At 35.6% G+C, this 12,500-nt stretch overlaps 1 protein-coding gene across 1 annotated transcript in view; it reads right to left on the minus strand.

The window, feature by feature from the left end:
* LOC144971350 (uncharacterized) overlaps positions 1-11,858 on the minus strand; it is a 23,798-nt gene extending 11,940 nt beyond the window's left edge. The window contains exons 1-3 of the mRNA XM_078912084.1: positions 11,757-11,858; positions 9,640-9,833; positions 4,476-4,564 (exon numbers count right to left, since the gene is read on the minus strand). Coding sequence (XP_078768210.1) covers positions 4,476-4,564; positions 9,640-9,807 — 257 coding nt within the window. The 5' untranslated portion in view covers positions 9,808-9,833; positions 11,757-11,858. The remainder of the gene's footprint in view (positions 1-4,475; positions 4,565-9,639; positions 9,834-11,756) is intronic.
* Between the last annotated feature and the right edge of the window lie 642 nt (positions 11,859-12,500).

Raw genomic sequence — 12,500 nt, forward strand, 5'->3', positions numbered from 1 at the left:
CGCTACTCTTCCGCTAATCTCATTCCCTATACACATAATTTTATAGACGTACCTGTGTTTAAGAACGAAATATTCGAAACTTTAAAATAAACCCTTTTTTTAAACTGGAATTCACACGATATTCAATATAATATCTTTTATGATTTGATCTGACCTCACACGGTAGAGTCACGCTCTCACCGGCCAGGGGGAGTTGTCGTACCAGTAAGGTCGCGGGTTCAAACCCCCATCATCTCCGCGAAAATTTTTTATTCTCTATTGTTTTCTGGCACTTTCCTACTCACTTCATCTCTTGTGATTCCCATCTATAAAGCCTATTTACCTAAATTTAAAGACCTGTTTTGGACAAGGAAATAATCGAAATAGTAAATAAATCACATTTGATTGAGGGAATTGGACCTTCAATATATCTTTTATTGGACAAAAATAAACCAATGCTAAAATATTCGGCAAAACTATGAATTTTTTTTTGCTTTAAACAGTTTCTTAAACTTCAATAATGAAAAAATAATAATGATATTAATAATATATAGTAATAATAGTAATAATTTTGCGGCTGTGTGGTGTTATGGTATGATACTCGCTTTCGGATCGGAAGGTCCTGGGTTCGAGCCTCGCTCGGCGCATAGTTGAGTCCTTGGAAAAGGCTCTTTACTCACATTCACGTACCTGGCCTTTAACAGCGTTGTCTCTGTCCGAAAAAAATATTGTAGTATCGTCTAACAGGTGTCATAGGGTGCCTCTATTCTCAGCCCCCCCCCCCCCCCCCCCCCCGGCCGACGATTGGATTACCGAAAAAAAACGTCGCCGGCTTTTGCGATTTGGATTTGATTGACTTTTTTTTTAAATTGTGCAACTTGTGACAAGAAACTTAACAAATTACTGCATTACAACCCTTGGATTAAACATACAACAATTGTGGACTACTTTTTATACTATTATGAAGACTAGCATTCGGGGGGTGAGAATAGTCACTTCCGGTGTCATATCCCGTCCTACATGATACGTATTGGTGTTGTTGGCCAGGGATCCCCGTCCTGTATAGCGCTTTTGAGTACGTTTAGTGGATATTGCGCTGTATAGAAAAAAGGTCATTTTTTTTTAAAAATTACAACAATGAGCCCATAACTCATTGGGTTATCAGACCTGCAAATATGTACACATCTGGTTACACAGACGTAAAATCTGATATTTTATCAAAATGAAAAATCTCTCTACTTCTCACAAATAATATTCAAGGACAAGTTATAAGACCTTCTATGCATACACGACATAATACGTAGATAAAGAAAAGAAAGATAATCTTTTTCAAAAATTAATATCGCAAAGCTGAAAATTGTCTGAAGGGCATCATAGGAAATCCCCACATCTTTTCAATGAACGCTCCAGGGTCAAGGTCACGCTTGTATTAGGAAATTTTGAATTTTTAACAAAAATCCTTTAATGTTACACTTTTTTTTAAACCCCCCCCCTCCCCCCCCCCCAAAAAAAAAAAAAACAAACAAAAAAACAGGGAATGAGAGACATCCAAAATGTGCCATCATTATTTTAGTATAATTTTATCATTAGAATATTAACTCACCCAGTCCTAGAAATGTTTGTTTCTTTTCAAAATTGGAAAAAAAATGTATTAAAAAATGAGCATGTGCAAAGATATTTTTATCCAATTACCCTCAACATGTAAAAATTAAGAACATTAGCTTTGATACTACGCCTATATTTGTCTGAGAAAAATGTAATAAATAGACATGGGGTAAAAGCAACTCGTATAAACAAAGGATATAGTCGTTGTTAGGGTTGAGTGAGTTAATCCAATTTCTTTTTCTTTTTTGTTGTTGATTTTTTATACTCTTTATTCTTTTTAAATGATATTTATGTGTCATGTTGTACGGCTCTGTGCTCTAGTGGTATGACAATCGCCTTCGGATCGGAGTGTCCAGGGTTCGAGACTCGCTCCTTGGAAATGACTCTTTGCTCACATTCTCTCACCGTATTCAGATGTAAAATGAATAAACTGGCCGTTATCAGCGTGTATCTGTCGGAAAACACAGTTGTTGCTGTCGGCTAGGGACCCCTTGTAAAGCGCTTTAAGCACTTTTAGAGGATATTGCAATGTTTAAAGATGCTAGCAAATTATTCCTATGGCTTCATACACAAAATACATAGATATGGACCTTGAGATAGTTTAAAGTTCCAATTTAAAAAAGAGAGAAAAGAATTGAAATGATTTTGAAATTAATAGATAAATAAAGGAATATAAATAAACATAAATGGGCATATTTGAAAGTCCGATATCCTAACGCAAGTATGCGCTTTATTTAACATTGTTGTAAGGGACAAATATTTTGATTTGGTTTGAGAGTATTTCATCACAACAACAATGGGCCCATAACAATTTGGGTTATCAGACTTGTAAGGAAGTGTACGTCGGAATTTACAAATGACGAAATGAATAAATCAATAATCAAATATATTAATGAATAAGTAAATAAATAAATAAATAAATACTGAAGCAAAAGGTAATAAATTGATAAATAAATATTATTGAAAAGTCTATCTTTTTCGATGGGATTATTTTGTTCCAATATATTTTAACGTAGACGCCTACGTATAATTTCTCTTTCCATAAGGCATAGAATTGAATTTAAATGAATACGGTTTAAAGACCTAAATATATATATATCAATATATATCAATATAAATCATATATATATAAACACAATGAAAAGTTTCACTTTCCAGACAGCAAAGTTTCAATTCTTCCTATCCTCTCCAGTTATAATGATCGCCCTTCTGTTCAAATCTTTATAATCCTCGTCGTCTCGTCCTGTTTCAGTTCTCGCAAAATACCTCATCAACTGGCCTCTACTTGAGACGGTCTGATGTCGCGGCAATTACAGAATCCCTTTTCATTGTCAAATAATAACATCTTAAATCTTTGTGTCTTATCTTTACAAGGATTCTACAACGTAGTAAATATTTTTCATCTGCAAATTGTGAGTGAGAATAAGAATTCTGTTTGTCTTCATGAGCATGCAGAAATAAATGTCTGTTGTGAAATAATAAATATGTGACCCACTGCCTCTCATCGGTGATACATGTCGTGATAAATAGGTCCTAGTGATACTAAGCTTCTAAAAGCTGTGGATTGTAAAAGGTAATAAACAAAAATAATTATAACAGCTTTAAAAAAAAAGAAGGAAATTAAAAGATAAAATTGCCAAACACGAAACGTTTCGGATCTCAAAACCCTTCTACATCAAACAACAACAAAAACTCCAATAAAAATATAAATACATTACTAAAAACTAAATCGACGACTAAATTATATAATCAGAAGGTCTGAGGTTCGGTTCCCAGTCGAGGTCGACTGATTTTTTGGGATGTTTTTTTTTTCTATTTTTCTTTCTTGCTTTGTCTGGCCGTCACCTTTCATACACACTTGTTCAGATCTATATCTTGCACCGGTGCCTTCTCCTTTATTTCTTAATTTTAACCCTTTCACCGTGAGTTTCTAGTTCATTTTTCCTTGTTTTACATCCGGTGACAGGGGAATTTTGATGTGGTTTATCTATTACAGAAACTTTCAGAGCGACACTTATTCATGCCGCATGACGGCTGGTGTTCCTCCACTGTGGCTCCCCACCATCATCATCACAACAAAAAACACCATCAGTAATAACAGTAACCATAGCAACAACAATAATAATAACAATAACAATAATCAAAACAACAACAACGTCATCAGATACTAAATGACCACCACAATACAAATCAGAAACGCTTACTTGCCATTAAAGGGCTGGTTTTCCTCCACTGTAGCGCACCATGATCACAACGACGACAACAACATGAACAACAACAACAACAACACGAACAACAACAACAACAACAACAACAGCAACAACAACAACAACACCATCAGGTATTGAATCAATACCAATGTAAAAACCAACTCCACTTACTTGCCATTTGGGGGCTGGTTGTCTTCCACTGTAGCGCTCCATATTCACAACGACAACAACAACAACGACAACGACAACAACAACAACAATAACAACAACAACAACAACAACATCAACAACAACACCATCAGGTATTCAATAATCAATATTAATTTATAACCCAACGCCTATTACTTGTCATTCGTGGGCTGGTTGTCTTCGACTGTAGCGCTCCATCCTCACAACGACAAGAACAACGACAACAACAACAACAACAACAATAACAACAACAACAACAACAACATCAACAACAACACCATCAGGTATTCAATAATCAATATTAATTTATAACCCAACGCCTATTACTTGTCATTCGTGGGCTGGTTGTCTTCGACTGTAGCGCTCCATCCTCACAACGACAAGAACAACGACAAGAACTACAACAACAACAACATCAACAACAACAACAACATCAACAACACCACCATGAGGTATTGAATCAATACCAATGTAAAAACCCACGCCACTTACCTCCCATTTGGGGGCTGGTTGTCCTCCACCTCAGCTCCCCATCGATCTCCACAAACACCACATTTCCCCCTGTTTTTCTCCCAGTGTACCTGTTAAGCGAACGATAATATTATTATTAATAATAATAATAATAATGATAATAATAATAATAATAATAATAATAATAATAATAATAATAAAATAATAATAATAATAAAATAATAATAATAATAATAATAATAATAATAATAATAATAATAAAATAATAATACTAATAATAATAATAATAATAATAATAATAATAATAATAATAATAATAATAATAATAATAATAATAATAATAATAATAATAATAATAATAATAATAATAGTAATAATAATAATCTTTATTGTCCAAATAGGCAATTATTGTTAGGTTCCAGCTCTTGTAATAGGGGAAAAAGTAATTAAAATAGTACAGATAATGATGATAATAATACTGATAGTAATGATGATATAGATAGAACGAAATTGGATTCAATAGTCTGATGTCACGTCGCCCAGCAACGCCGAGCATCGTGGTTTTAAACAAACAAAAAAAAATCGGTACTTTTTATTCTTCATGCTGGCTAGAACTTTTTCACACGTCCTGTGATCAGAATGTATAAAAGTCAAAACATGATCATATTTATAATGTTTTTTTTTTTTCTCTGAATACACTTTTATGCTCGTCGGAGAAATTTTTCATAAGAGCGTCCACCATTGTTCTGATAGTTTAGAGCCAGTTACTAAGTTATTATGCGTCACTACGAGGGTAGTGACGTCATGAATGTTGAAGCCTATTGACACCACTCAGTTCTTTCTTATTGTTAAATGACACCCAATTTATGTAATGATTAACTATCACCAAATGATATCAACCAGACTATAATCCTTTAAGGTCTGACATAGTTTTGTGTGTTAGTACTTTATATCCTGCTGGGAGAAAGATGTGAGTATTTTTCCTAAAAGCATAGCCTTAATATCTATTTCACAGAACACTGATAAAATTAATGTTATCATTTGTCCAGAATAATTAATCATAAACTACTGAAGCTAAATAATCCCTCAGAGCGATTAAGCCCATGAGATTAGAGTTTATCCCGGTTTCTTTAGCTTATAACTCATTGGCCATTCATTATTCACTACTGTGGCGATTGAGATAGATCGTGACGAATATTTCGAGCCATTAACGATCATAATAGGTCTCGTGACTACCTGATAAGTCAATGGGAATGAATGATATTTCTTTTCCATGTGATTGAGGTCCTTGGCCACATTGTAAAATTATGCGTTCAAAGTTACCCACACGGTGAAAAGTGTTCACAGCTTTTGAAATATATAACATCACGATAGGTCATTTCGTTCAGCTTGACACATGGGTATGTTTATAACTTTCAAAAACATAGCAGCGTGTTTACATTTATTGAGAAATGCAGGCTCTCCATCTTCTGTCTGAATTGTTGTGACGAGAGAACGGGAACGAAAATTTGATCACGTGATCGTTCGTACAAATTGATGAGTGCAATCGCTAACTTGGTATTACTCTCTCACTCACTCACGGAAGGTGGGGGGTGGAAGGGGGGGGGGGGGCATGCGGCATGCAGACCACAACCTTACTCCATGCGTCACTGTCTCTAGCCTTTTCCAGTAGGCTATTGAGATCCAGGCCTGTCCACTCTTTGATATTGTCTTGCCACAATTTTTTTTCTGTCTCCCTCTTCTCCTCTATCCCTCTACAGTGCCCTGCATGACAGTCTTGCACAGAATATCATGGCGGACAGTGTGTCCGAACCATGATAATTTGACCATTTACAACAGCGATTTCTGTACTTCTCATCGATCCTCTACCTCTTCTAAAATATGCTCCAAATATGGAGCGCAAATAAGTGTTATTGCTGCCAGAAAACAATTCTAAAGCACTTTGATCAAGTTTGGTGGATATTGCTCTATATTTGTGCGGCTATGTGGGCTTGTAGTATGACACTCCCTTTCGGATCGGAAGGTCCTGGGTTCGAGCCTCGCTCGGCGCATAGTTGAGTCCTTGGGAAAAGACTCTTTACTCACATTCTCTCACCGTACTCAGGTGTAAAATGAGTACGTGGCCGTTAACAGCGTTGTCTTTGTCCGACAAATTGTATTATCGCCTAACAGGCGACGTGTCCCGTCCTACATGTTAAATGTTGCTAATGACCAGGGACTCATTGCAAAGCGCTTTGAGCACATTTCGTGGATATTGCGCTATATAAAAGCTGAATTTATTATTATTATTATTATTATTATTATTATTATTATATTATTATTATTATTATTATTATTATTATTATTATTATTATAAATGCCCCAACCGTTTTTAATATAGATAGTGTGCGCTTGGCCAAGAAACTCACAACAATGCCATCCGGAAAGACAACGGAGCAACACACAAAACTGTCTTATCTTGGTCGTTAAAAGCCTGGTTAATACGGTTTAGGGAGAACTATTCATAAACGTGGATGGCAAAAAAAAAATTAATAAAATAACAAAGACCTGAGTGACGTCAACTTCGTTCTATCTATAGATCTCACTAAACTGTATTTTTTGATCCAGACTATAAAACCTTTTTGGTGACACATTGTTTTGTGTGTTGATCCGTTCTATTTCCGGATGGCCATGTTGTGAGTTTCTTCTCCAAGCGCAAACTATCTACAGATGGAATGAAGTTGACGTCGCTCGGGTCTTTGTTATTATTTTTTGCCATCCGTGTTTATGAGTAACTCTCACTAATCTGTATTAACCAGACTAGAAACCTTTAAGGTTTATAAGATTTATATTATATGACGAATAATACTTGTTTGCTCTGCTGTTGACATGGCTTTCAATCTTGTATGTATATATTATGCATTATTATATTATTATGGTTATCTTCTATACGCGTGTGTATGTGTGTGTGTGTGTGTGTGCGTGTGTGTGTGTGTGTGGTTGTGTGTGCGCTTTGCATGTCACGGTTAAAGATATATGTTTGTACACCACATGAGTACATTTAAGTTGAAATACTATCTTTACCACGTGTATCGTTATTGTAATATTTAATCAATAGATTTATGGCATCACTAATTAATATTAAGGGCATTCAAAGGATCTTATCCTATTTTGCCCTATACCACATGTTATGTTATGTTAATGTTACACATAGTTTTGTGTGTTGATCCGTACTATTTCCGGATCGCAATGTTGTGAATTAATCCCTGAAAAACGAAGAAATACTGCAGTGCCCTCTGTACTAAAGTCACAACAAGATCTTGATCTCAGGCCCAGGACCGTGACCAATGGAAACAATTAACAACATGGATGGAGAGAGCAGCTATACTTATCGACCATGACTGAATCACACAATTCTCAGCAAGCGTCATTCGGACTGCGAAGCTTACTACTACTACTACTACTACTATCTACTACTACTACTACTACTACTACTACTACTACTACTACTACTACTACTACTACTACTAATGTTGTGAGCTTCTTAGCTTGACTACCAATAGAGCAGTAAAGTTAGGTGCCCCAAACGTAAACAATAACAAGTTGCTAGTGATTTCCGTTAGGGACCGGAATAATTTACGCACAATATAGGTCTCCCAATTTTGTAGTTTGAGTTATAGGCAATACACTTTCAGTATTGAAAATATGTTTACATAAAATCTAACAGTTGCAGGAATAATAATATAAGGCTAAATTATTATGAAAATCAGGCTCCGAATAATTCTCGTTTTGTTCACACCAGCGCAATAATTTGCTCTGGTCTAAAAATAGATAGACTGTAACTTTTGATAAATTTTAGAAAATTTTACCTTTTGTTCCATAAAATATCCATATCTAGACATTATTTGATGCATGATCGAGTATTTATGAATATGTGTTTCTTTTGCCACCTAACAGCCAAATTTTAAAGGTTATTTTTTTCTATTATTTACATTGGAACGCGAGCTGTCAAGACAGGAACATGTGGTTTGCCACCAGCTTCTCGACTTTTGTTTACGTTTGGGGCACCTAACTTTACTGCTCTATAGATAGTTCGAAGATGACGTCACTCAGGTCTTTGTTATTGTTTTTTGCCATCCGCGTTCATGAGTAATGCTCACTGAACTGTATTAACCCGACTATAAAAGTTCATGGATACACAGTTTTGTGTGTTGGTCCGTTATACTTCCGGATGGCAATGATATGTGCTTCTTAGCCTAGCGCATACTATCTATATAAATGCCCCAATCATTTTTTATATATAGATAGTATGCGCTTGGCTTAGAAGCTCATAACATTCCCATCGGAAGTATAACTGACTAACACATAAAACTGTGTGTATCTATGAACGTTTATAGTCAGGTTAATACAATTCAGTGAGCATTACTCATAAACGCGAATGGCAAAAAAACAATAACAAAGACCTGAGTGACGTCATCTTCGAACAATCTATAGATAGTTTGCGCTTGGCTAAGAAGCTCATAACATTCCCATCGGAAGTATAACTGACTAACACAGAAAACTGTGTGTATCTATGAACGTTTATAGTCAGGTTAATACAGTTCAGTGAGCATTACTCATAAACGCGAATGGCAAAAAAAAAAAAACAATAACAAAGACCTGAGTGACGTCATCTTCGAACAATCTATAGATAGTTTGCGCTTGGCTAAGAAGCTCATAACATTCCCATCGGAAGTATAACTGACTAACACAGAAAACTGTGTGTATCTATGAACGTTTATAGTCAGGTTAATACAGTTCAGTGAGCATTACTCATAAACGCGAATGGCAAAAAAAAAAAAACAATAACAAAGACCTGAGTGACGTCATCTTCGAACAATCTATAGATAGTTTGCGCTTGGCTAAGAAGCTCATAACATTCCCATCGGAAGTATAACTGACTAACACAGAAAACTGTGTGTATCTATGAACGTTTATAGTCAGGTTAATACAGTTCAGTGAGCATTACTCATAAACGCGAATGGCAAAAAAAAAAAAAACAATAACAAAGACCCGAGTGACGTCATGTTCGAACAATCTATAGATAGTTTGCGCTTGGCTAAGAAGCTCATAACATTGCCATCCGGAAGTATAACGGACCGACAGATGGCAAAAAACAATAACAAAGACCTGAGTGACGTCATCTTCGAACTATCTATACACTTACAAATCGACCCCCACAGTTGAGTTCATTATCCTGATAGTTGGCAGGTGCTCGAAGTCTGTCACGCCACAAAGCAGACCTTCCAGGAGGACATCTCAAACGCCCATGACCTTGGCAGAGTTCAAGGACACCCAACAAGACAACCAGTGTAACTCCAATTACAGGATGCATATGTCAAATTATATAAGATGATCTGACTGCAAAAGATAATTTGAAGAGTTGAGGTCAATTGGAAATTGCTTTTCAAGCTTTAATAAATTCATAATCGGATAGTCTGATGTCACGTCGCCCAGCAACGGCGGCCATCTTGGTTCTTAACAAAGAAAATCGTTACTTTCTATTCTTCATGTTGGCTAGAACTTTTCATATGTCTTGTGATCAGAATGTGTAAAAGTCAAAACATAATCGAATTTATGTGGTTTTTTTTCCTCTGGATACACTTTTATGCTCGCCGGAAAAATATTTCATTCGGGCGTCCGCCATTGATCCGATAGTTTAGAGCCAGTGTTACTGTTACCATGCGTCATTAGGAAGGAAGTGACGTTAAGACTGTTGAAGAGTATTAATTATGTTAACTCATGAAAGAAGAGAATTTTAAAATCCATTTAGATCGTTTCAAATAGGATTCAACAGTCGTGACGTCACTTCCCTCGTAACGACGCATAGTAACTTAGTAACTTCTAAACTATTGGAACAGTGGCGGACCCCTTTATGAAATTCCATCTCCAAAGAGCATAAAAGTGTATCCAGAGGAGAAAAACATTATGAATCTGAGCATATTTTGACTTTTATACATTCTGATCACATGACATGTGAAAAAGTTCTAGCCAGCATGAACCAAGATGCTGTTTGCTGGGCGGACGTGACATCAGACTAATGAATCATATTGTTAATAATTCCCCCTGCGACAACTATCAAAATTAAATTTATTGAACTTCTTGAGAGGGATAAGTTGGGGGGTGGGGGGTGGGGGGGGGGGGGGGGGGAGGGGGGGGGTCGGGGAACCGATTTTTCTATATTACGACGTTTACATATATACAGAGCTGACATCGGAACCCACTTATAAGCTTAGTTTAACATTGTTGTAATGGACAATATTTTGCGTTTTATTTGAGATTTCCATTACAACAATGAGCCCATAAGAAATTGGATTCAATAGTCTGATGTCACGTCGCCCGGCAACGGCGGCCATCGTGGATCTAAACAAAAAAAAAAATCGGCACTTTTTATTCTTCATACGGGCTAGAACTTTTCATATGTCTTGTGATCAGAATGTGTAAAGGTCAAAACATGATCAGATTTATAATGGGGCTTTTTTTCTCATCTGGATACGCTTTTATGCTCGTCGGAGAAATATTTCATAAGGACGTCCGCCAATGTTCCGATAGTTTAGAACCAGTTACTAAGTTACCATGCGTAATAGCAAACATATTTCTTAGTTCTTGGCCTTTCCAACAATCCTTTGTGAAAACAATAATAAATTTTAAAGAAAAAATAATCAAAAACACATCATAACAGTTCTGGAATTACTTTTTTTTGTCCGACGCGCATCCAGTTTTACTATATTTTAGTCGATGATTGAAGTAAGAAGCAAGGCGTCTGATTTCTGGTGTGTGTGTGTGTGTGTGTGGGTGTGTGTATGTGTGTGTGTGTGTGTGTGTGTGTGTGTGGGTGGGTGGGTGTGTGCGTGTGTGCGTATGTGTGTCTGCTTGCGTGTTTGAATGAGTATGTTTCAGCCAAAGTAATTTGTAATTTAAGCGCTTAGAGTCTTGTGTCTCGGAGACATTACGCTATATAAGTTTTCAGCATTATTATTATTATTATTATTATTATTATTATTATTATTATTATTATTATTATTATTTATTATTATTATTATTATTATTATTATTATTATTATTATTATTATTATTAATATTATTATTATTATTATCATTATCATTATTATTATTATTATTTTTTATTATTATTATTATTATTATTATTATTATTATTATTATTATTATTATTATTATTATTATTATTATTATTATCATCATCATCATCATCAACAACATCATTTTTTTATTTTAAAAAAATATAAAGGGCTTGAACCCGAAACGTTCTAAAGAAACACTTACATGATCTGTTCTTTTTGTATTAACTATTCTGTAATCCACACAGTATCCGTTTACATTTTCAGTGAAATAATACGGAAGAAGTTGTCGTTTGATTTCAGTCAGTTCGTCATGTTTACACACAACAACAATGATAATATGCAAATGACCCCGCCTGACCTCCACCATTGGGTAACACCCTCTACATCTCCTCTTATTACAATCTATAGATAGATAGGGCCGATCAAACGCCTTGCCGCAGGGTGAATTTTGCGCGTCAACAATGTAATGCAGTGTTCTTTACTTATGTCGAATTTGCAATATTGTTTCACACACAGTGTATCTCTTGAATGTCTGATACAGACGCAATTGGATTCAATAGTCTGATGTCACGTCGCCCAACAACGGCGGCCATCGTGGTTCTAAACATAGAAAATTTGTACTTTTTTTTCTTCATGCTGGCTAGAACTTTTCATGTTTTGTGATCAGAATGTGTAAAAGTCAAAACATGATCAGATTTATAATGTTTTTTTCCTTTGGATACGCTTTTATTCTCGTCGGAGAAATATTTCATAAGATCGTCCGCCATTGTTCCGATAGTTTAGAGCCAATTACTAAGTTACCATGCGTCATTACGAGGGGAGTGACGTTGCGACTGTTGAAGCTTATTATGGGCTTGATCGTAACCATCGTCAACTTAAAGTTAGAATGAAGTTGACGTCACTCGGGTCTTTGTTATTGTTTTTGCCATCCGCGTTTATGAGTAAT

This window comes from Berghia stephanieae, chromosome 4 (genome assembly GCF_034508935.2).
Source record: "Berghia stephanieae isolate SIO BIC M18660-M18661 chromosome 4, UCSD_Bste_1.3, whole genome shotgun sequence".
Lineage (NCBI taxonomy): Eukaryota > Metazoa > Mollusca > Gastropoda > Nudibranchia > Aeolidiidae > Berghia > Berghia stephanieae.